Below are 25,813 nucleotides of genomic sequence, written 5' to 3' on the forward strand. Positions count from 1 at the left end.
TTCATCAAGCAGGATAACCCATTATACCACACGAAAAACATTGGATAAGGTTTTCAGAACCAGCGAAAATTATCTACTGACATCAATTCAAACATTGAATATTTCATATGAGCCATGATCAGAAGTAAGATGACATAATAAAACCCCTAAAGAAATTGTCCACGTTTAATTTGGATTGAAGTACGTAGAATGAATGTGCTCATAGCGTGGCGTAGTTTGAACGATACGACAGCAAATGTATATGAAGCGATGGCAGACACTGACATTTTCAAACATATCGGTTTACATGTAAGGCATAAAAAGATAGAGAAACACAAAATAATTTATACGGTTTAATAAAAATGAAAACAACAAATAATGACATCGACATCATAATAAAAAAGAAATACGGAAATGCAACGAAACCAGGTTTTCAATTATTGACAGAAGAATTTCATACTCCGTTGTGATATTCAGTTTCAACTGAGGATTTTCAATGCAATCCTATGGAAGAACTCCATAAAATCTTCCTACATACCAAGTTTGGTCACAATATGTCAACTCTAACTAAAGTTATTCAGAAACGAGCGGTTATTTGACTTAATAACAGTGGCCTTGACCTTTAACACAGAGGTCCTAAACGCAATTCCATAACTCTTCGTATATGCCAAGTTTAGCCACTATATGTCCAACCTTACTACAGTTATCAAATGGTAAGTATGAAGCCGCCCGCGAAGACTGTATTTGTATATGAATACATGATAATTATCAATGCTGCAAAAGTGTGGTAAGAGACAATATTTTCGTGAACAGTGATTCTGACCTTCAACAGAGCTGAGCCTGAAAATATCAAAAGCGAGCTCTCCATATGTTCTTAATATACACAGATATTGGTGTTTATATGATGAAAGAAACTGCATTTATTTGCCGGAAACGAAATTTCTATATTTAGAGCTCTCCACAAGTTCTAACTGTTCACGAAGTTTGGTGTCCAACTTTTGATGAACAAAACTGAAAAAATAGACAGAAAGCAAATTTGTATTTATAGTAACGGTGACCTTGAGGTTTGACGTACCATAAAGCGAACCTAAACGAGCTCAACAAAACGGAGCCAGAAAAATGCAAAGCAAGCTCTCCACATTTTATAAATATATACGGAGTCCATACAATGAACGAAACTGTAGCTATTTGCTGGAAACAACTTTCTATATTGAGTATCGGTGACCTTGACCTTTGACGGAACTGACCCTAAACAATCCCAAGCAAGCTCCAAGTGTCCTTACTATACACCAAGTTTGGTGTCCATATGATGAAAGAAACTGTAGTTATTCGCCCAGAAACATAATTTCAATAATGAGTAAAGGTGATCTTGACCTTTGAAGGACCGGACCCAAAAGCAATCACAAGCGAACTGTCTATATGTTCTTACTGTGCAACAAGTTTGGTGTTAATATGATGAACAAAACTTAAATTAAACGCCGGGAAGATTTTTTTATATCCTATAACGTCGACTTTGACCTTTGATAAAATAGACCCAAAAGCAACCCCAAGCGAGCTCTCCACATGTTCTTACTAATCATCATGTTTGATGTGGTAAACGAAACTAATTTTAATCGCTAATACCCCTAGTTCGATGGCATTCTACCAGCCGCCCGACGACCCGCACAACGACATACACCATTCTTAAATCCCGGTTTTCGTTGAAAACTTGGTTCAAGACAGCAATGAATGGGATGTACCACTGATGTACTGGTTGATTGCACGGTAACAGATGTTGTTTTTTTGTCCAATGAACTGCGTCCACTCTATCATCTGACATCATCTTTCAAATCTGATTGGTCGAAATATCGTGCAATCAAACATATGAACAGGTTCAGGGGAACCAATCGTGCGTCAGCTTTATTCTCCTGAAGAGATAAAATGAAAGTCATAGTATACCATGAGTTCATATATGTATCACAAGCAGACATAAAATACCCAGACCTCTTATATTCTGTCAAAATGAAAAAGGTTGATTTTAATATCTGATTCGGTCGGTGGCTCCCAAATCTGGAAAATGGCTATGCAGTGTGGAAGAATAAAGTCTTCAGTTTCTATTTAAGTCATATGGTCGGTCGGAATCCACCGGGTTTTAGTCTTAACGATGATTATTCTGTAAGTTAACACTTTGAAAACAAGAGAACTTCTTTTCAAAATTAGTCTTTGCTTTTTATTACAGGCTTGCATAAAAGTGAAAGACGCATTTAGAATAATTCAATGCAAATTTGGACAATATTTATAGACACTAAACGTATTGACACCCATGATTCGTGCAAAACTAGGGTTATCACAAAAGTGGCGTATACCCCTAAGCAATGCCTCGAAACAGGAAGCGTAAGTTATTTCCATGAACAGGGACCATAACCTCCGTCAAACATTGGTGGATTGAACCAAGGTTGAACGTGACATGTGAGTCAACTCTTATTTCAATGTCCACGAGTTATGGTCTTGAAAAAACCGACCGACCGACAAGCTCACTCCTATATACCCACACCCTTCCATCAAAAAACCTTGCTAGTGTGGGTATAGATCTCGTCCTTCCAAGAGACAACAATTATGTTTTAGTTTTGCAGTTTCAGAGCTTAAAAGTTTATTGGCAATATAAACAAACAGGTGCATTTTAATTGAAGTGGGCAGAAAAAAATGTCAGAAAAATAAGTATTAATGCTTGAAAAGACAACTACATCTTTCACTGCATTCCGTGTTTTTTTGGCTATAAACTATAAAAACAAAACAAGTTAATAGTGAAAACTTGTAACAGTGCAAATACATTTACGATTATCAAAAAAAAATCATTTGCAATAAAACTAACCACATACTAGCTATATTTTCTTTTAAAAGTACAACAAGAAATGTGTCATCTTAACATGTGTAAAGATCAAAGTTAAGTAGATTATCAGAACACCAGTAACTCACAAAAAAGCGTGACAAATATCGTTGAATGCTAACAGTTAACTGGGAAATTACAGCTCCCTTTGACCTTTCATTGATGCAAGAATGTGAAGGTGATGACATATAAACATACAATGGATGGAGAAAGTACACCAGTATGATCATCTAGAGCAACATAACACATACATGCCATATCCCCCGGCGGATGGAAAAATCCCCCGGAATTTCGATCCATCCCCCGGAATTTTTTATTTTTTATTTTTATTTTTTTTGAAATTTTACATCAGGCAATAATGACAAAGTGAAACCACAATATGTGAGTGAAACTCTCCAAAAGGAAACTTTTACAACAAGTGATCAATTAATTTGTAGTAATTATCAAAGGCAAATAAATATTACTCTTTTGGAAGGAAGAAATAAATAATATTTATTCTATTCCCTTATTGTCTGAAAGTCATCAAAGCTGATAGAACTAAGCACAATTTTTTTTAAAGACTTTGGAGGAAGGTAAATTTCATTTAATTGTCTCGAAAACATATTTTTCCAATGACATATTTTGTTCTGCAAGTGCATTACAGTATGACATGACAGTGTATCATAAAAATATGATAAATCATGACATAAAATAATTCTGTATAATGAAAAAGTTAAGAGGTTTTCAAAGCAAACTATATGTGAAAACATTTTTTCATACTTGCGTCTAAAAATACTTTAAAATTTCGCCGACTTAGACCTGCTAAAAAAATCCCCCTGAATACAATCAAAATCCCCCTGAATTTTCAGCCTTTTGAACAAATCCCCCTGAATGGTCTCCAGAAAATATGGCATGTATGACATAACATGGATGATATAACACGATATTGTTGTTAAAGGTGCATTTACAATGTTACAAAGAGTATCGATGGAAGCAATGGATGCTCCCCATACGCCCATTTTTATGATATTGTAATGCAATGTACTAGTAGAAGGTGAATGGTTTTAGAATAAGTATACACTAGTTGGAAAACTCATAACATGGAAAGTAATGGGCAGGTTTGAGATATAAAATTTAAGCAATGAAATAAAATATCAGCAATCGGAATTTATAAGTATCAGTAGAAGATGAATGTTGCATGATAGCATCTTCAAACATTTTCAAAATGTCATTGCCATCTATCTATACCAAGTTTTATTTGAATCCCCTATAGGACATTCTAAGATATGGCCTGAACAAGCACCCATAGTGGAAATAGTAGGTTAAAGGAATATAACTAAACACAAGTGCAGGGTAGAATTATTATTCCTTGGTACTACACTTCCTGTCATTGCCATCTATTTACTTTACAAGTTTCAATTGAGTCCCTCAAGTACATTCCAAGCTATGGCCAAGATATGGCTTGGACAAGCACACATATATTGAGGACAGGATTATGATTCTCGGGTACTGCACTTTCTCCTATTTCAATCTAGATGAAGTTTAAGGGGAGATAACAAAAAAATGCAGGGCATGATGATGGTTCTATTGCACTGCATTTCCTCTCATTGCAATGTATATATATTTCAAGATTCATATCAGTCCCTTTAATGCTAGATCAGAACCCATTTTTGGAAAATATTACGTAAATGGGAGATTACGGAAGTACTTAAGAACATATGAAGGGTAGAAGTATGGTTATTGTGCACTGCACTTTTTCTCATTGCCATCAATTTATATTTGAAGTTAACATTACGGTTCTTGTGCACTGCGCTCCTTCTCATTGCCATCTATCTGAATACAAAGTTTTATTTCGGTCCCGTTGGTAGTTTTGAAGTTACTCTCTAGACAAGAGAGTGACGGACGGGCGGACAGCTGGACAGGCAGATGGACAAAATGGCAATTATAAATTGTTAGGTCATGTTTATAATTGATTCTACGTATTTGTTATTGAAATAAACCAGCCTTAACCAGTAAGCGAAGCATAATTATTTTACTTAACTCATGGTCAGAATATATTTAAACTTATTTAGTATTGGCCAACGGAAGAAGTATGGTTTATAAGTATATACCTCAAATACTAACAAGTTTCTAACCTTCACTGACTATGCCAAAGCAGTGAAGTTATGGGTAAGAACACCAAATTCTACCCACAACAAGTTCTTACCTTACACTAACCAAAGGTGTGAGGTTATTGACTTGTACACTGGTTTCAACCTCCAGTGAGTTCTTACCTTTCACTGTCGACTGACAACACCAAGGGTTGAAGTTAAGGGCTGGTACAAAGGTTTCGACACCTAGTGAGCCTTACCTTTCACTGGCCATGACAAGGCTGTGAGCTTAAGGGCTCATTGAATTCAACTCCAAGTGTGTACTTACCTTTTACTGACTACACAAGTGCAGTGAGGTTAAGTGCTCCTACACCAGTTTCAACCCTGCAGTAAGTTCTTACCTTTCTCTTACTGCGCCTAGACCGTAAGGTTAAGGGCTCCTACACCAGTTTCAACCCTGCAGTAAGTTCTTACCTTTCTCTTACTGCGCCAAGACCGTAAGGTTAAGGGCTCCTACACCAGTTTCAACCCTGCAGTAAGTTCTTACCTTTCACTTACTGCGCCATGACCGTAAGGTTGAGGGCTCCTACACCAGTTTTTACCCTGCAGTAAGCTCTTACCTTTCACTTACTGCGCCAAGACCGTAAGGTTAAGGGCTCCAACACCAGTTTCAACCCTGCAGTAAGTTCTTACCTTTCACTTACTGCCCCAAGACCGTAAGGTTAAGGGCTCCTACACCAGTTTCAACCCTGCAGTAAGTTCTTACCTTTCTCTTACTGCGCCATGACCGTAAGGTTAAGGGCTCCTACACCAGTTTCAACCCAGCAGTAAGTTCTTACCTTTCTCTTACTGCGCCAAGACCGTAAGGTTGAGGGCTCCTACACCAGTTTCAACCCTGCAGTAAGTTCTTACCTTTCACTAACTGCGCCATGACCGTAAGGTTAAGGGCTCCAACACCAGTTTCAATCCCCCCAGTAAGTTCTTACCTTTCACTTACTGCGCCAAGACCGTACGGTTGAGGGCTCCTACACCAGTTTTTACCCTGCAGTAAGTTCTTACCTTTCACTTACTGCGCCAAGACCGTAAGGTTAAGGGCTCCTACACCAGTTTCAATCCCCCCAGTAAGTTCTTACCTTTCACTTACTGCGCCAAGACCGTAAGGTTGAGGGCTCCTACACCAGTTTCAACCCTGCAGTAAGTTCTTACCTTTCTCTTACTGCGCCATGACCGTAAGGTTAAGGGCTCCTACACCAGTTTCAACCCTGCAGTAAGTTCTTACCTTTCACTTACTGCGCCAAGACCGTAAGGTTAAGGGCTCCTACACCAGTTTCAACCCTGCAGTAAGTTCTTACCTTTCACTTACTGCGCCATGACCGTAAGGTTGAGGGCTCCTACACCAGTTTTTACCCTGCAGTAAGCTCTTACCTTTCACTTACTGCGCCAAGACCGTAAGGTTAAGGGCTCCAACACCAGTTTCAACCCTGCAGTAAGTTCTTACCTTTCACTTACTGCCCCAAGACCGTAAGGTTAAGGGCTCCTACACCAGTTTCAACCCTGCAGTAAGTTCTTACCTTTCTCTTACTGCGCCATGACCGTAAGGTTAAGGGCTCCTACACCAGTTTCAACCCAGCAGTAAGTTCTTACCTTTCTCTTACTGCGCCAAGACCGTAAGGTTGAGGGCTCCTACACCAGTTTCAACCCTGCAGTAAGTTCTTACCTTTCACTAACTGCGCCATGACCGTAAGGTTAAGGGCTCCAACACCAGTTTCAATCCCCCCAGTAAGTTCTTACCTTTCACTTACTGCGCCAAGACCGTAAGGTTAAGGGCTCCTACACCAGTTTCAACCCTGCAGTAAGTTCTTACCTTTCACTTACTGCGCCAAGACTGTAAGGTTAAGGGCTCCTACACCAGTTTCAATCCCCCCAGTAAGTTCTTACCTTTCACTTACTGCGCCAAGACCGTAAGGTTGAGGGCTCCTACACCAGTTTCAACCCTGCAGTAAGTTCTTACCTTTCTCTTACTGCGCCAAGACCGTAAGGTTAAGGGCTCCTACACCAGTTTCAACCCTGCAGTAAGTTCTTACCTTTCACTTACTGCGCCAAGACCGTAAGGTTAAGGGCTCCTACACCAGTTTCAACCCAGCAGTAAGTTCTTACCTTTCTCTTACTGCGCCAAGACCGTAAGGTTAAGGGCTCCTACACCAGTTTCAACCCTGCAGTAAGTTCTTACCTTTCTCTTACTGCGCCAAGACCGTAAGGTTAAGGGCTCCTACACCAGTTTTTACCCTGCAGTAAGTTCTTACCTTTCACTTACTGCGCCAAGACCGTAAGGTTAAGGGCTCCTACACCAGTTTCAACCCTGCAGTAAGTTCTTACCTTTCACTTACTGCGCCAAGACCGTAAGGTTAAGGGCTCCTACGCCAGTTTCAATCCCCCCAGTACATTCTTAACTTTCACTTACTGCGCCAAGACTGTAAGGTTAAGGGCTCCTACACCAGTTTCAACCCTGCAGTAAGTTCTTACCTTTCACTTACTGCGCCAAGACTGTAAGGTTGAGGGCTCCTACACCAGTTTCAACCCTGCAGTAAGTTCTTACCTTTCACTTACTGCGCCAAGACCGTAAGGTTAAGGGCTCCAACACCAGTTTCAACCCTGCAGTAAGTTCTTACCTTTCTCTTACTGCGCCAAGACCGTAAGGTTAAGGGCTCCTACACCAGTTTCAACCCTGCAGTAAGTTCTTACCTTTCACTTACTGCGCCAAGACCGTAAGGTTAAGGGCTCCTACACCAGTTTCAACCCAGCAGTAAGTTCTTACCTTTCTCTTACTGCGCCAAGACCGTAAGGTTAAGGGCTCCTACACCAGTTTCAACCCAGCAGTAAGTTCTTACCTTTCTCTTACTGCGCCAAGACCGTAAGGTTAAGGGCTCCTACACCAGTTTTTACCCTGCAGTAAGTTCTTACCTTTCACTTACTGCGCCAAGACCGTAAGGTTAAGGGCTCCTACACCAGTTTCAATCCCCCCAGTAAGTTCTTACCTTTCTCTTACTGCGCCAAGACCGTAAGGTTAAGGGCTCCTACACCAGTTTCAACCCTGCAGTAAGTTCTTACCTTTCACTTACTGCGCCAAAACCGTAAGGTTTAGGGCTCCTACATCAGTTTCAATCCCCCCAGTAACTTCTTACCTTTCACTTACTGCGCCAAGACCATAAGGTTAAGGGCTCCTACACCAGTTTCAACCCTGCAGTAAGTTCTTACCTTTCACTTACTGCGCCAAGACCGTAAGGTTAAGGGCTCCTACACCAGTTTCAATCCCCCCAGTAAGTTCTTACCTTTCTCTTACTGCGCCAAGACCGTAAGGTTAAGGGCTCCTACACCAGTTTCAACCCTGCAGTAAGTTCTTACCTTTCACTTACTGCGCCAAAACCGTAAGGTTTAGGGCTCCTACACCAGTTTCAATCCCCCTAGTGAGTTCTTACCTTTCACTGACCGCGCCAAGACCGTAAGGTTAATGGCTCCTACACCAGTTTCAATCCCCCCAGTGAAGTCTTACCCTTCACTTACTGCGCCAAGGCAGTTAAAGGCCTAGTTTAAGACTTCTATAAGTGACCCCCTCACCCCCCCAAAAAAAAACAACAACAATAAGTGTATTTGTACACAACCTCTGTTAATTGATCTTAATCTAATTGCCTAATTGTCTTATCAGATCTCTGATCTAAGAATCCTGCTGTGCAGTTTGGGATATTTTAAGATAGAAATGGACCCCAAATGGCCCTGAGCCGATAAACGAGTACACAGGAAATTGCCCCCTACTGTGACACCAGTGCAATTAGCAGGATATGCACAGCAGGGGATTATCATGCCAAACATTCCTTAAACTAGGCCTTTAATGGCTTGTTCACCAGTTTCACCCCCCAGTGAGTTCTAACCTTTAACTAACCATGTCAAAGCGGTGGTGTTAAGGGCTTGTTCACCAATTTCAACCCCCTAATGAGTTCTTACCTTTCACTGACCTCACCAAGGCAATGAGGTTAAGGGCTCCTACACCAGTTTCAATCCCCCCAGTGAGTTCTTACCTTTCACTGACCACATCAAGGCGGTTAATGGCTTGTTCACCAGTTTCACCCCCCAGTGAGTTCTAACCTTTAACTGACTGTGTCAAAGCGGTGGTGTTAAGGGCTTGTTCACCAATTTCAACCCCCTAATGAGTTCTTACCTTTCACTGACCTCACCAAGGAAATGAGGTTGAGGGCTTGTTCACCAGTTTCAATCCCCCCAGTGAGTTCTTACCTTTCACTTTTCAAGGTTAACGGCTCCTTCTCCGTCTTCAATCCGCAGTGAGTTCTTACCTTTCACTGACTGCTCCAAGGTAGCAAGGTTAAGGGCTTGTACACCGATTTCAACCTTTCAGTGAGCCTTCCCTTTCACTGACCGTGCCAAGGCTGTGAGTTTGAGGGCTGGTACGCTGATTTCAACCTTTCAGTGAGCCTTCCCTGTCACTGACCGTGCCAAGGCTGTGAGTTTGAGGGCTGGTATGCTGATTTCAACCCCTTGCAAGTTCTTACATTTCACTGACTGCGCCAAGGCAGTGAGGTCAAAGTCTTGTACACCGGTTTCAAATCTCCAGTGAGTTCTTACCATTCACCGACTATGTCACCATGGTTACTCCCACATTAATCAAATGAAGATGCATTAAGATGTGTAATATGTGTTGCCTTAATGCATTATGTGGCTCTTGTTTTACCTTCGTGCTTGTGTCTTTGAACTGGATCTTGATTAAATTGTAGGGTAATGGGCATTGTTATATGATTACCAACTACCTACCAAAGATGCTCTTAGCCGTGAGCAGGCTCTAGCTAGTCCTCGAAGCAGCGAGCAGGCGTCAGGTGTGAGTGGTTTGTCCAGGCACACCAGCAATGCGTAGAACCAGTACCCCTGCAATTATAGATGTCAGAGTTGTTGATCGCAACATGTTTTCTACCAAGGTTATGATACAGTTTATGTGAAAACCATAACAGTAATTTCAGGTGATTTAGGTAGGATTTTTTTATCCAGAAGTATCCAGAAATACGATTAGAGGAAGCATTGTGTTTGTCATACAACAAAGTGATGGTGTTTTTCTGACTTGATGCATCATTGTTAGTATTTGTAAGTGCTGGTTAATTTAATTTATAAACGATCTATCATTGAATAATGTGCACCATATATATACACAGGTGCACAATGTACGTGCAACAGTACAGTGGTGCTTGTCTTTAAAAGGTACTTTAAAGCTGTTTGAATGATTATTTGAACAACACCAGCTATCAATTTGAATGACTGTCCTGGTTAGCGATTGATATCTAGTAGGTTTGTGGGACAAAATTGTAGACAGTCTTGTAAGTAGGTGATAACTAGTTACAGATTAAACTTGTGATGGATATCATTTTTTTAACCGTCTGTCATCATATAGTGTGTAATTTTGTGAACACACAAAATTATACAATAAATCCAGAATGAACAATGTGTCATTTTCAAACTAATCCATATAAAAGAACACTAGATCACAACCTTGTTTTATAATCTTTGAAATAAGTAGATCATGGGAAATGGTTCAATACTACATGTAATTAAATAACTGACATTTATTGGCATAATAAAATTATAACACTGACAAAAATGATTGATCTGAACTATTTTGATCAGTGATAAATGTTATAAATTATCATATTTTAAGAGCAAACTGTTTTACTTAAAAAATGCATTTAAATGGTAAATTCTAAATAAATAAAAATAATTGACAGAACAGTAGTGTTAAGATTATTTTTACTTTCACATATTTAATTAAAATGTCTTTGTGCTGTGAAATTTGGCAACTATTTCCAGCACCCTGCTGCCTTAAAACACTCTGATGTGCCATTTTGTTTGACACAAGCCCTACTTAATGATCGTTATGAGCTATTTTTTATATTTAGTGGACACACTGCCAAGTTATTTTTCAGAAATAAGTATAAAAATAACAAATATGCATAATTTTAACACTTAGTTAAGATAACAGGTAAGGTATTCATAATAAACTATTAGTAATGAAAGAAGTTACAATACATAGACAATATGAATTTGATATTGACCCTTGCAAGTGTCCCATTAAGGCTAAATCACAGTGGAAGTGCCCTTTCTGACCTATCACCCTGCCCTTTTCAAATCCTGCCCGGAACTCGTTTAGTGTCCGTTGGGTATTGACTGTATGCCGTTAAACAGGGACATGGTTTGGCTATTGTGCTTGTCCATGAAGTTTTCGCTATATGATCGAATTTGACCTTTGACCTTTGATCCTTTTGACCTTACAAAGACCACAAAGCACTTTATGACTGTTAGGCTTGTCCATGAAGTTTCCATTGCATTATTGCTTTTATGTGTGCCATTGAAGACTGGAAATTTATCACATCCTCGGCACCCCAGCGTATCATAACCCTGTGCAAATCGGCTGTAAAAATATTGTACTCATGAATAATTAATGAGGTGAATTCCAGCCTCTTGATTGGTCACATAAGACACACCTCATGCCTTGCGGAAATTGCCGAGATTACGAATGTAATCTTGGTTCGAAAAAATCCAATGAGATCACAAAATACAAATCGTTTTAGGCAGGATATTGTTAAATATGCCGATAGCTCTTCACAAAGGAGATTCTTTCCTTTTTGTTATCGGTTATTTCATTGGTCTGAAAATGCTTATGAATATTCAAGATTTACGAAGTTTCCCTAGCCAATTTGCCCAGGGTATCATATAGGTTATGATACGCTACGGTGACGGGGATGATTTATCACTACTCACTTTGTTAATAAACATGTAGTTTTTAGTTTGTATAAAGACACAACAAATAAGGGATAATAGAGCGAGAAGGCTAAAAACAAGAGCTGTCACAGAGACAGCGCGCTCGACTAATCCGCTGCTTTTCGTTGTGTGGATTGAAATGTTTTGTGGCGAAACATGCATGGATCACTGTTAGATTAGATTTCAATGCAATACATGATGTGCTGAGATATTTACATAAATTGAATTGGAAATGTATGAAAGCCATATGTCAATGGACTTTGAAAATATATGAGGTGGTACGCAAACTTTAACATAAGTGGTTACTCCGACGCTCGGGTGACTAGGATAGCTCTCCTTATTCTTCGAATAGTTGAGCAAACAAGAGCTGTTGTAGGACAGCACAGTTGACTATAAGCTGCTTTGTCTTATTAGAAATGAATACCATAATGATGTAATATGTGCCTGTCATAAGCAATAAAAAAGTCAAATTTTTGACAGAACAACTACAGTCTTCATTGTGAGATTCAGTTTCAACTGTTTTTTTTTTTTTTTTTTAGTAACAGTGACCTTGACCCCAACAGCCCCAAATTCAAACCCATGGAGCCCTCAATCAACTCTTTCTACATATCTTTGGTCACAATGTGGCATCCCAACTAAAGTTATTCAATACCCAATTGTTTTAGTAACAGTGACCTTCACTTTGACCCTAGCGGCTATGAATGCAATCTCATGAAAGGTCTCCATCAACTTTTCCTTTTTACCAAGTTTAGTTGCAATATGTTTACCCTAATTTAAGTTATTCAGAACCAAATGTTCTTTTTTATTTTAAGTCACAGTGACCTTGACCCTAGGGGCCCAAAACTCAATCCCATGAAAGGCCTCCATTTATTCTTCCTATATACCATGTTGGGTCACAATATGTCAACCCCAACTAAAATTATTCAGTACTAACCATTTTCCTGTTTTAAGTAACAGTTACCTTGACTTGGTCCATGACTCTCAGAGCCCAAAAAACAATCCCATGAAAGATCTCTAAAAACTCTTCCAAAATACCATGTATGGTTGCAATATGCCAACCTTAACTAAAGTGATATAGAACCAACCATTTTCCTATTTTTAGTAACAGGGAACTTGACCCTAGGGGCCCAAACACAATCCCAAAAAAGGTCTCCATCAACTAAAAGTACAAACTGAACCCAACACAATGCGCCCTAAAAGTTTAACTTTAGTTCCTAAGTCAATCAGCGCCCATATTTTGTATTTAGGATAATATGGAGCTATGTAACCTCATTGTGTGATGGTCCTGATCAACTGGGTGAAGTGTTTAATAAATTGAATGAAGGGAATTGGAGGTAATATATAAATGCCAATCTCCCCTAAAACTTCAACCGGACACTGAAACCAGATAAATTAGTATAGTCTGCTTATTCTTTAAATAGTAGAGATAATGACCCATGACGTGTTCATTTTAAATAACTTTTTTAGTGTTCCAAAATGCCAGAGAAAAGAACAAAACAACTTCTTTTTTTGATGCAACATGTTTCAAACGAAAGGATTTTAGGTTGTTTTTTTTAAGTTCTGTAAATAGGTTGGTTGGCTGGGCTGTGTGTTTATTTCTCAGGACACACTGTAATTGAAATATGCGAGTCCATATGACGTATTAAACAAGAACCTAACAGCTGATCTTCATCAATTTCATCATTTTTTAATTGCAGCTGACTTTACTAACTTTTTTAACATGATGAATAATTTTTTAATACTTAGATATAAGATTGTTTGCATTTGTTTTTGTGTTCATTCTATATGAAATGCAATTGGGCACTATTTCAAATTTCACAAGTAGCGCAGTGCATTCAATGGAAATTTACTTGCTTTCCCTCCTGCTTTTATATGCATGTACAAACAAAAAATGTGACCAATCCTTAAATATTTACAATACCTGTCTCTCAGTGAAGCCCGTGACCTCGAACCAGTTGAGGTGATATTCCAGGACTTTGATGACAGTGGCTTGGTCCATAGCTACCATGAAACTCACTGCAACAGGATCCACACAGCCACTTATATACAATAATCAGGTTAAATTTGATATTGTCAATGTTTCAATGTTTCGATCAGCTTAATATTCGTATAGACTTATTTTTCTTTCTAAAATAAAACAATCGCCTATACAAAGAGTAAAGTTTTCAAAAGTTATAGCGGTCATACTCTGGAAATATGTTACCAGATATTTGAACTTGTAGGTAAAATGTTGCAAATTGTATAAAACTGGACAAGTTATCCACAGGTTATCTAATGGCTAGTTTGCAAAAAAGCAATTTGATTGGTCTACAGTAATTATTTAATAAATATTGACCAATCAATAATCATTTTGGCTACATTTAACCAAACCAAAGAAATAACCAGTTTTATACAATGGGATTAAGAGCATATTCATTTATTCATATTGCTCTATGTACCCTGAATTGAATCAATTGTTTGTGTGTTTGAGCTAAAAGGTAACACAACAAATCTAACACATGACATTAACTTCAGAAATCTTTCCATTTTCTATAAAAAGATATACATCATTTCAAATTAACTCAAAACATATTTGTTTCTTCTATCAATGGTTTAAATAAAGATCACCCATTCACAACTTTACCTAATGGCAAAATCCCTTCATGTGTAGGAAAGCTTTGCTTTATAGTGTTTTCTTCTTCATCTTTTGTAGTGTCTGATAATGCTGACATGGCCCCTGTATCACAATGTGTTGAGATGGTCCCTACATCAGCACTGACCAATGAAACATCGTTTTCAGCTTGAACTGAGGGAACATTGCATTCATTTTCGACCAATAAAAGACTGTCTGTGTTTTGGTTAGCCAATGGCTGTTGAGCATTGTGACCACGCCTTGCAGGAGGTTTTAACCTTCCAAAACACAGTCTGCACCAGGATTCTACATCATTGCAGTGTGGCTTAAAATAATCAAATAAAAAATATTCTCTTTGCAAAAACTGTATGCAAAAACAGTAAAAATTGATATAATCTATTTATGTTAATTCACAAAATTAACAAACGATAACTACAATACAAAAGTTAGCTTGTATTTTTAGTTTTAAACAGTTTTGAAAAAACCTACAATGTATACATATATGAAAAATGTTCAGGCTATTCTCAGCACAAAATGTATGGATCCAAGTTCTTTGAAAACATGTGTGTAAAAATTTAGGAGTGTCTGTGCTACATGATAAAAAAACTTGAAAAAAATGGAAACAGTATGAAATGAATTTAGTCGCTTTAAATACAACAATTATGATTTGTTTACTTTAATATGTTTAAATGTCTAACCCACTTTCAGTATAGATTATTATCCAATTTTAGAACTGTCCATATATAAACTGAAATTGGGACACTCATGCCCACACCATCATGTATTTGTCACACAAATGCCACTTCAAAGGTAAATTGTTTCATTGGCACATTGGGATGTAAATGAGCATTTAACAACAAAATGTCTCACAATAATTGAAAACTACAGAGACAAGCCCAGTACTCCAAAATTCCCATATTAATCCTGTATAGAAAAAAGACAAGGGCCTAAACGACAATGAACTAGATACGCTATATACACCACACACACACACATACATATGAAGGTGAAACTTGGCTTGCTATGTAAAATGAAGTGTATAATTATTCACACTTACCACAGTTGGAAGCTTTGCAACTATTAATTTCTTGCGTTTTGCTTTATGCTTCGCAAGTTTCTGAAACATTAAAAAAATATTAAGAAAAAAAAGTACATCACTTGACAGCCCATCTTAATGTTATAGGAAAATAATCACTTTTGGTTTTCATCGGATATTGGAATGAAATTGAAATTCTCATTGGGTAATTGTATGAAATTGGAAAATCTCATTTGATAATAGTATGAAATTGGAAAATCTCATCGGATAAAAGTATGAAATTGAAATTCTCATTGGATAATGGTATGAAAATGAAACATTCTCATTGGATAATGGTACGAAATTGGAAATTCCCATTTGATAATGGAATGAAAATGAAACATTCTCATTAAATGATGGTATGAAATTGGAAATTCTCATTGGATAATGGTATGAAAATGAAACATTCTCATTGAATAATGGTATGAACTTGGAAAATTTCATTGGATAATGGAATGAAAATGAAACATTCTCATTGGTTTATGATATGGCATAGGAAATCAAACTGACCAATCTCTGTTCAGCGAAGTTTGCCACCTGAGCCTGCTGCCACTGGAGACATGGAGCAAAACCAGAGGGCGCTGGGTGGTGGTCTCCTATCCACTGAAATATAGAGGTGAAAACAGTTGGTGATCCTTCTAGACATTATTTATCACAGGTCTTGCATCAATTTGGTTACAAAATTACTCTTTTGGCGAATACCTCAAACAGTGGGGATAAAATTCCTCCTTTGTCTTTCAAATTTTGTTTAAGTCACTCACACCGGGGAAGTGACAGGATCATAATGCAGTCATAATGGGGCAAGGGGAGACCTTTATCAACTTCAAAAGAACAAGTTGGTGATGTATTTCTTTACCAAATGCTTTAACTTGTTTCTGGTTTAATACAATCATCAAGATATTTGCCAATCTTGAAAAATAGTTGATGGATTCATGCCCAAAAGGGGTACAAAGGTCTGAAACCCCTTTTGTAATTGTTTTGAAAGTCATTTAAATTTATTTCAAGGTAATTCCAGCTCGGCTTAGCCAAGATAAAGTGGACATTTAACTTTTTCAATGTTATATGCTGGTTTTGGCTTTCATTTACTTAAGATCTTTGAAACTGTAGTGTATTTTGATAGTACTTGATTAGACCTTTCCAGCAATATATAGTTTTATATATGTTTACTGAATGGTTTTCCAAATATACTGTTTGGAAGGTCCAGAAATGGCCATATTTTGGATGTTATGCTGTTGCACCAAAAAATAGCCATTTTTTAAACATACAGCTCATAAAGGCAATCTTGGATACATTGCTAAAATAATGTTTTCCAATTAAGGACTCCATTCTTATTTACACTACTTTTTACTGAATGAAAATTGTACAATAATTGATGAAGATATGTGGAAAATTGTAAATGTGTACACTTGTTATACATTTTCCTTTTTTCACCCTTACTTATTCTACAATGGAAAAGTACTACTATTCTTTGTTTATTAAATAATAGAACACCTATTATGAATACATAGAATATTATAACACATGAAAATCACAAACATTTTTACTACAGGTCCTCAACTTGTTTCTCATGACTTAGCCAAAATGGCGTTTTTTTTTGTAAAGTCCGTAGCCCCACTTTTCAACATGTCCTAAAACTGTGACATGATTATGTATTACAATGACAATCTGTTTTATACTCCCAGGCAATGGCAGCAAGCTATCACAAAAATATTTAGCAGCTAGCATACTGAATGAAGAATCAACAATCAAAACTATTTTGTCCGTAGCCCTGTATAGTCCGTAGCCCCCCTCAAAATTATTTTTAAATTGAAAGGTCAGATCATAATTATAGCTAGCTTTTAATAAAACAGAATCATGAATGTAAAATGAAAGCAAACATAGTTTAAGGGAGAATAGAAATAAGAACTTGTCTTAAATATATGTACATAATGAAGGTTTGAATCCGAAAATACAGAGCAGATCACAGTCAGTAATTGTGTTTAAGATTCATTCAGTGCAATATTATGGTGTTACAATGTAATTTAATGTTGTTTAATAGCCTCATATTGATATTATACAAATTTTTTGGTGTTCAGTTATAATCTGTTCGACATAAGTATAAACACATAAATGATAGTTAATGGGGCTACGGACTATACTGCTTTTATGTCATAATTATCTACTTGATGTCAGTATTTAAAAGACTTTTTTTGCATTCGTTCTCATTCTGTTTCATGTTTTGTACTTCATACTGTGCATGTGGACCTTCAACATCAGTTAGGTTGATTGTATGTTTATGTACTAACATAATATCAATCAACAGTCGATGTTTATTTGTGAACTTGTTTTATGCATAAAGTACTTAGGGGTTATAATGTCTGTGTGTGTGATTTCTAGCTTGTTAATGTTTTACCGGGAAGTTTCGCATGAAATCAAAGGGGTATGTAGGCAGAGGCTCAATTACAGCTTCGCAATCGGGCAACAATTTTTTAAAAGTAATAAATTTATGAACATTAAACAATGCAAATTTAATCACTTAGTGTGTTGTTAGCTTTTTACTGCTGTTAACATGTGTATAATTTGCATAATTATAAGAAACCAATTATACATATTGATAAGTCATGCATTATTATTTCATGCTAAGAGTTGTGTTATTCTGTGCTTGAAAATAAATTTAAAAAAGCACTTTAGACCAATAGTCATTAGTGTTTTTTTAAATTTATTTTCAAGCACAGAATAACACAATTTTTTGGATAAAATAGTAGTGTGTTCTATTTTACCTAACAATTTGCAAAGACTTGATCATTAATTGGTATAAAATGTGAACAATGATGATATTCCATTTGAGTCATTCTAAATGAATTTGTGACTTAAATGAATTTGGTAGAAATTCCCACATGAAAAGATATTTAAACCAAATAAATTTCATGCGAAACACTACAGATGCAGTTAACTCCGACATTCCGAAAAAGAACATAACTGTGATAAATGGCAACTTTGCTGATTGTTTACAATATGTACCCATTTTTCATCAAGTATTTTTAATTGTTTGGTGAAAGAGATAATATTAAAAATATTTGCATTAATTAAGGTTTATATTTAGTTTAACATAAAGATCAAGCATCATTTTGGCATTTATTCTTTGAAACTTTTGCGTGGCAAAAAAGCCTTCAAGAATCTTCCCCATTTGAATGAATTTACAGTGGCTTTCTTTATATGGAGAATGCATCTCTAATAGTTAAAAAAACACTGAGAATGAAATACCAGTATAAATAGTTTGAAAGTTGCACATAAATGGAATAATTCACTTTTATTGATGCCAAGGGATTTCATATACATGTTAGGGCACAAAGATACAAAGCAGATAATGACAGATGATAGCCCAATCAAATTTAAGTCAGGATTGGTATTCAATAAACAACTTAATTTAATGTTAATATTTATGTAAAAAAATAAGTATATATTGGTATGAAAATATTATTACCAAGTAACACAAATTAAATCAAACATTGGTTAATCTTTGATGCTTTTATGTGTCTCAGTTCTGTCAATTTATGAGATAATTTTCTGAGAAATGGAAATGGTCATTTGTGAAACAGTTCTGTGCATTTTCCTGAAAGCACTGTTTCAACAGGTAAATATACTATATCATGCTATTATACACTTTTGAACATTTAATGTTTCAATTTACTTCAACTTTTAACCTTTTGATATCAAGTAAACACATAATTAAGCACATGCGGAACCTAGCCTGTATAGTCCGTAGCCCCTTCGTAACAAGTATAAATGCAAGATAAAACACTTCTGTTACTATTTCTTTACATATCCTTTTGTTTCTGCAAGTTTGACTGTTAATAGCATTTTTTTAAGTTGGAGATGTAGTGCGTAACAAGCACTTAAATAGTTTTCATGTCAAGAAATGACTGTTATTTCGCTGGTTGTTTCCATGTTTAAAGTGTCATAAATTACATATTTTGTTGAGGTAAATGTTTAAGGGATGAAAGGGACTGGGGACGATCAGTGGTAAAAGATGATACTTATGCTGTATAATGCAAACATATAATTATGTTTCCAGAATGGTTTTACATGATTACTGTGTTTGTATAGTCCGTAGCCCCTCTGTAGCCTAAATTTGTGATTCAAGCTTTTAAAAAAATAATAAGTGTAAGTCATTCAAGACTTTGTATACTAACAAAAGACACCTATATGTTTGATCTAAAAGGAAATTTGATTATATTGAGCTGTTATCTAAATGATTCTGCTAAATATAAGTGTGACTTCTTTTCTGCTTTTAATGGTTCTTGCAATCCTACACATATAAATATTTTCATTTGTTTCAGAATCAAATTTTTGGCTCAAATGTTTAATGTTTACACATTACCAGTACTTTATGAGCAAAACGAAGGTAGAAAGGTTGCATCTACTTTCCAAACAAAACATGTTTTGCTTCAATATGTATAGTCCGTAGGCCTACACGGCCACTTGTATATATCAGTCTGTAACTTTTTTATCAGGTCTGCTACAAAAGAACAGTTTTAGAACATAATGCTCCAGGCATTAAGCTTGCAAACTCATATTGAATTTTACCGATTTGAAATACTTTAAAAATTGACCTTCGTACAACACAAGTGTCCACTTTATCTTGGCTAAGCCGAGCTGTTTTTCATGCAAATGGGCGAGCAAAATACAATCTTTACAGCTGTTCAATAGTCAGAAGTTGAAAGCTTGCAATCCTGATTATATGATTTATCCTGAAGTTTAGAACTGCTGTATAATTTTGTATTACACATGTGTAATATAACATTGCTCTATTTCTATTGTGAGACAATGGCTCTGCATATTTGTAAAAAATAGTTTCTTAATTGGCAACATTCCTACAAATCACAATCTCTTTCTTGTTTTGTTTTATGATAAATCTTAATTTGAATCCTGAAAACTTATTTTTCTTTTATTACAACATGTATGACTGCTTGTGACAAATCGTATGTATGGAACATGTTATTGGATAATGATAGACGTTTCTAGTTTAGAGGTATGTTTATTTTGAAGAAAAGTTTGCTATGCTTTTGAGACTAGAGTCTTCTTACCACTAAAGATCAGATCACATACTGACAGTGTAAAATTGCATCATACCTGTTTAACATGCACAGTCTGCTTCTTATTGAAAACATTTGTGTCCATCTCAGCAACCACGATCCTGGGGCACCCATTTGCCTCTTTCCTGGATATTTGTAGAACAGATAAACGGTTGTCTGGTTAGCACACATGCTTCCCACCGAAGTGGCCAGGTTCAGTTCCTGGACTGGAAGCATGTGAAGTGTACTCCGGGTACTCCAGTTTCCCCAACAACACAAGACCACACTCTCACATAAAATCGTGCAAACGAGAGTAATTCATTTAATGTTGAAATAATTTGTTTCTCAATCATTGTAAAATAATTTAGTTAAAATTTACAGAAAAGTAAAGATGTTAAGTCATTGGAAATCACCCTAAAAACAGATATTACACGATTTGTTGACACTTTATCAACACTTTAACAAATTGAAAACTCAAAAAAAATAATGTTCAATTCATCTACATTTTGTAATCAGTTATAAAAGTGAAAAACAAAGCCTGTTATTTACTGCTAAAATATACATAAATATAAAAAATCCTACCTAACTCGCTTGAGGTACTGATTTCCGGTGGTTGGTGGCAGATGAAGGTCAAGGTCATCATCTTCCGAATCCACATGGAATGCCTGAATACCAAGGCTGTCATCGTCAAAACTGTCATCTCCTGTCTCCATACTTCTACAAGTTCAATATTATAAAATACAATGAGATTAACAAGATGTTTTTCTTAATGAAAAGGCATGAAAAATAAAAAATAAATAAAAACAATCTCAAAACTTTTATTTTGAGCCCAGGACCTCTAGTTCCACAAGTAGGCAGCACAACCTCGTCTATAAAGGGCATTGCTATAGAGAGTACCAAACAAAAATTTCCAACAAGAGGTGTTATAGTCATGTGACAAATGTCCCTAAATTGACATATGTCCCTAAATGGACCTTGTAGGACAGATAGCCATTAATACAGCACAAGAAATGTGAATAAAATATTATGTCCCCATAATGGCAAACAAATCGTCATTTTGCATAAATATCTGTGTGGTAATTTAAAGTTGTGTTAAAAATATCTACAAGTTTCAGGATTTATGACCAAGCATACTGTAGCTAATCTATCATTTGTGTTCAAATTCACTGTGACCTTTGACCTCAAAATCAATAATGGTCATCTGCTGGTCATGACCAACCTCTATACCAAGTTTGAGGACATATGACAGGGTTCGAATTTAACTTTTTTTGTTACTCGTAAATTTTTGCGAGTGCTAAAATTTTTAACTCGCAAAACCAGACACTCACTCGTATTTTTTAAAGGCAAACCTTTGTGTTTGCAAGGAAAAAGTATATATTGTATAAAAAACAATGGTTTAAGGTATAGTGTAATTGTTTTTATGAATGATCATGTAATTGAACTTTAAACAATATCATCATATATGTAACACTGACATTAAGTACTGAGGAAGTCTTGATTAGGCCAGTATTGGTATGTGCGAAATATTTTGAAAACGTTCCTTTAGTCATCTGTGTTGAGGGTAAATATAATGTTCAACTCCCTCTTCCACATCGAAACAGTTTTAATTGACGGATTATTTCATTTTGGCTTCTTTGTTTGGAACTGGTTTATCATTGCCATCAGTTGTCGGCAATTTTAAAATCAACACGTAGCATTTTTTTTTATCTTTTTGCTTTTCATCATTATACAGACTATGTCTTGATACGATTATTGCTAAATACCGCCGCCAAAAATGGAAACGAAAAACCAGTCTACAAAAATACATATAGTAAAGAGTACCTGCCTTATAGTAACAAATACCTGCCTGTGCGCATAACGTTAATCTACGCATCAATTTCTGTGTGATTATCGGAAAACGAAAGTAGGCATTTCTAAAATTAGTTTTATATCTATTGTGCAGGAATTGATCACCGATTATGTTTATATCTATTTCAAGGATTGCATATTTTCTTCAAATTTTGAACTCGCAAATTTTTGCGAGTGTCTTTAAATTCAACGTGCATTTTTCAATTTTGGCTCGCATTTTTGCGAGTGTGAGAGTGCTAAATTCGAACCCTGATATGACCAAGCATACTTTCGTTATCAATCAGACAATCGACATTGACCTTTGACCTACTGACCTCAAATTCAATACGGATTATCTGATCAAATCAAATCAAATCAAATCAAATTTTATTTTCAGTCGGTATGACATAACAGAGAAAACATTAGCTATGAATAGCTATTGACCAACTAAATGATGATGATTATGACCAACATCCCAACCAAGTTTAAGGACTTTAAGACCAAGCAATCAGTTCATTATGAAGTCACAACAAATAATGTTCTGCTCTGGTTATTCATCTTGTGAGTTACGGTTGGAAGGCGCTGGTGCAAAAACAGCTTATTTTTAGAACAGCAACAACATGTAAAATACAAAGTGCACATTGAGGGAGCACATCACTAATTGGCTCCATTTAAAACTTTGATCAGCTTGTTAAATTCTTTAAGTATATCATTTTCTGGATTCACAATCAGAATTTAAAAGATATTTACCGTCAAAAAAGCGCTTTTATTTCAATTTGAATTACCATACACCATCTCCTGAATGACAAGATCAGTCCCTTTTTATTATTTCTTGCAAAATTATAATAATTATAGGAAGAAATATTTGATTTCAGAAGTTTAGAGTATTGATCACATCAGCAACAAATATAATGATACTGTACTTAAATGGCCATTTCAAGTTTAACTAAAATTGGAACATCGATATTTAGACAAAAACAACACTATCTTGAAATACTCATGTAGTTTAGTATTAAGAATTGTCTTCTGAGAACATTATGCCAAAATTTCGAAATGTTTAACCGTCTCATTCTTAACAAAGTAAGTTGGTGAATCCCAAACATCTATTTCAGCCGTAACATACATGCCATATTTTCTGAAGACCATTCAGGGGGATTTGTTCAAAAGGCTGAAAATTCAGGGGGATTTTGATTGTATTCAGGGGGATTTTTTTAGCAGGTCTAAGTTGGCGAAATTTTAAAGTATTTTTAGACGCAAGTATGAAAAAATGTTTTCACATATAGTTTGCTTTGAAAACCTCTTAACTTTTCATTATACAGAATTATATTATGTCATGATTTATCATATTTTTATGATACACTGTCATGTCATACTGTAATGCACTTGCAGAACAAAATATGTCATTGGAAAAATATGTTTTCGAGACAATTAAATGAAATTTACCTTCCTCCAAAGTCTTTAAAAAAATTGTGCTTAATTCTATCAGCTTTGATGACTTTCAGACAATAAGGGAATAGAATAAATATTATTAATTTCTTCCTTCCAAAAGAGTAATATTTCTTTGCCTTTGATAATTACTACAAATTAATTGATCACTTGTTGTAAAAGTTTGCTTTTGGAGAGTTTCACTCACATACTGTGGTTCACTTTGTCATTATTGCCTGATGTAAAATTTCAAAAAAAAAAAAAAATTTTTTTTTTTTTTAATTCTGGGGGATTTTTATCTCCCGCCGGGAGACCGGGAGATGGATCGAAATTCCGGGGGATTTCTCCCCCCGCCGGGGGATATGGCATGTATGCCGTAATTGCGAGTTAAAAAACGTCACAGAAGCTAATATATTAATATGTGTAAACATCTATCTCATTACTTTTAATTAAAATACAATTTGAACTTTTGTATAGAAATGTTAGGTAATGAAACCAAAAAAAATAAAAAAAAATATTGCAATGTGCTTCTGGCTGGATTCGAACCACTATCATGAAACCCTCAAAATATTCTTAGTCCCTGTGCTTAACACTACAGGCTAAAGCATAGAGTATCGAGTGGAGGTTTTATTAGGGGTGTGCTACCTTAATGGTCGCCTACTTTAGGAACTGTACAAATACATTTCTATATTCCCCAATGTTCTTTCATATTATTTGTACACTGGTGACACGTCATCTTGTTTTGAGTAATAGCTGGATTATACACTCAATTCGCCCATTCTTAATCATCATGATTTAATTTCAGCTCGTATAACTGTCTTAGAAAACAACACATTGCAGGGAATGTGTATCGGTTTAGTGGCAGTGAACTGCTACTACCATACTTCTTTGTGATTACGCTTGGCTAGAATAAATCGCGTTATTAATCACAAGCTGAGGGATTTCGCTTTCTGTATGGCAAATTGGATTCGCACGCACGCACGCACGCACAACTGCTTTGACTGTAGTCAGTGGCAAAAGTACAATAAATGAAGACAAACTGCATTCTACATTAAAAGTGTTTAATCGGGCATATAACAGTTTTTTAAGAAGCCATCCTGCAATGTTTATTATGCTGAACACATGAACAGATACAAATTAACATTATTGACGAATGAAACGAGCACAATTACATGTACCGGCACACTGCCGACCTAATTCTATAAAACAACTTTTTCAGTCCCTTCTCATTTAAATGTACTTTGTCCCGCATGAACTCGGCTGGAAAACGTATGTGGGGAAGCCGCAAAACTTCAACGAGCTCTCTCTTCCCCAGCAACTGGTTAATTCGTGCGCGCTGGCTGGCAAAAGACCGGTACCCTAACCTGTCCCGGAATGCTCCACGCTCCCCAATCTCCAACACCAGGATGGTAGATACACCATTGTCAAGGAAGTCAATGTCAAGTACGGCCGCCACTATGTCCTTCGGTACGGATGCAGTTGTGATATAATTGCCGCCCAAACTCACTACCACCAAGTCCGCCCCGTACATCTTCACCTGTTTCAAAAGTCCTGGTTTGGGTTTGAAAGCTTTCATCCCGCCCGCACCAAAAAACGCACCTCCATAGGCACCTAAAAGAATACATTTAATATTGTAAATGGCTTCACAGTCGATGCCTTTGTAATATTCTTTTCAATTATCACCTCATTGCAACATTGTTTTAATAATTGTCATCCGTATATATTCAATTGAAGTAAAACATAATATATACAAAACAGAATATATATGCGGCCTTTCAATTATAGAATTACTACACAATTTATGACTGTAACATTTCACAGTGTGCAAAGTGCTTAAACATCACATATGAATACATAATATATCATTGTACATTCAGACCTAATATTTAGTACGCTTAATTAGGTTGAGTCATTAAATCGTGACAGTAGGTGTTTACAAAAAGTCTACAAGCTGCACTCTCACAGATTGATCATCCTAAATCTTTTTAGTACGAGTATATTGGCATGTCGTCATATGACAACTAGAAACAAACACGTATAAATCGCCGATGTAAGCTAACTAAATAGGAAGTTAGGTTTTACTGTACATAGTGA

General features: G+C 36.2%; 1 protein-coding gene across 2 annotated transcripts in view; it reads right to left on the reverse strand.

The window, feature by feature from the left end:
- Nucleotides 1–319: 319 nt before the first annotated feature.
- LOC128240883 (gem-associated protein 2-like) overlaps nt 320–25,813 on the reverse strand; it is a 34,080-nt gene continuing 8,586 nt past the window's right edge. For both annotated transcript variants that reach the window (XM_052957862.1, XM_052957863.1), the window contains exons 2-9: nt 21,050–21,184; nt 20,526–20,613; nt 15,924–16,016; nt 15,396–15,455; nt 14,351–14,663; nt 13,649–13,743; nt 9,736–9,846; nt 320–1,886 (exon numbers count right to left, since the gene is read on the reverse strand). In XM_052957862.1, the coding sequence (XP_052813822.1) occupies nt 1,788–1,886; nt 9,736–9,846; nt 13,649–13,743; nt 14,351–14,663; nt 15,396–15,455; nt 15,924–16,016; nt 20,526–20,613; nt 21,050–21,180 (990 nt within the window). In that variant the 5' untranslated portion in view covers nt 21,181–21,184 and the 3' untranslated portion in view covers nt 320–1,787. The remainder of the gene's footprint in view (nt 1,887–9,735; nt 9,847–13,648; nt 13,744–14,350; nt 14,664–15,395; nt 15,456–15,923; nt 16,017–20,525; nt 20,614–21,049; nt 21,185–25,813) is intronic.

The sequence above is a fragment of the Mya arenaria genome, chromosome 7, assembly GCF_026914265.1.
Source record: "Mya arenaria isolate MELC-2E11 chromosome 7, ASM2691426v1".
NCBI classification, from domain to species: domain Eukaryota; kingdom Metazoa; phylum Mollusca; class Bivalvia; order Myida; family Myidae; genus Mya; species Mya arenaria.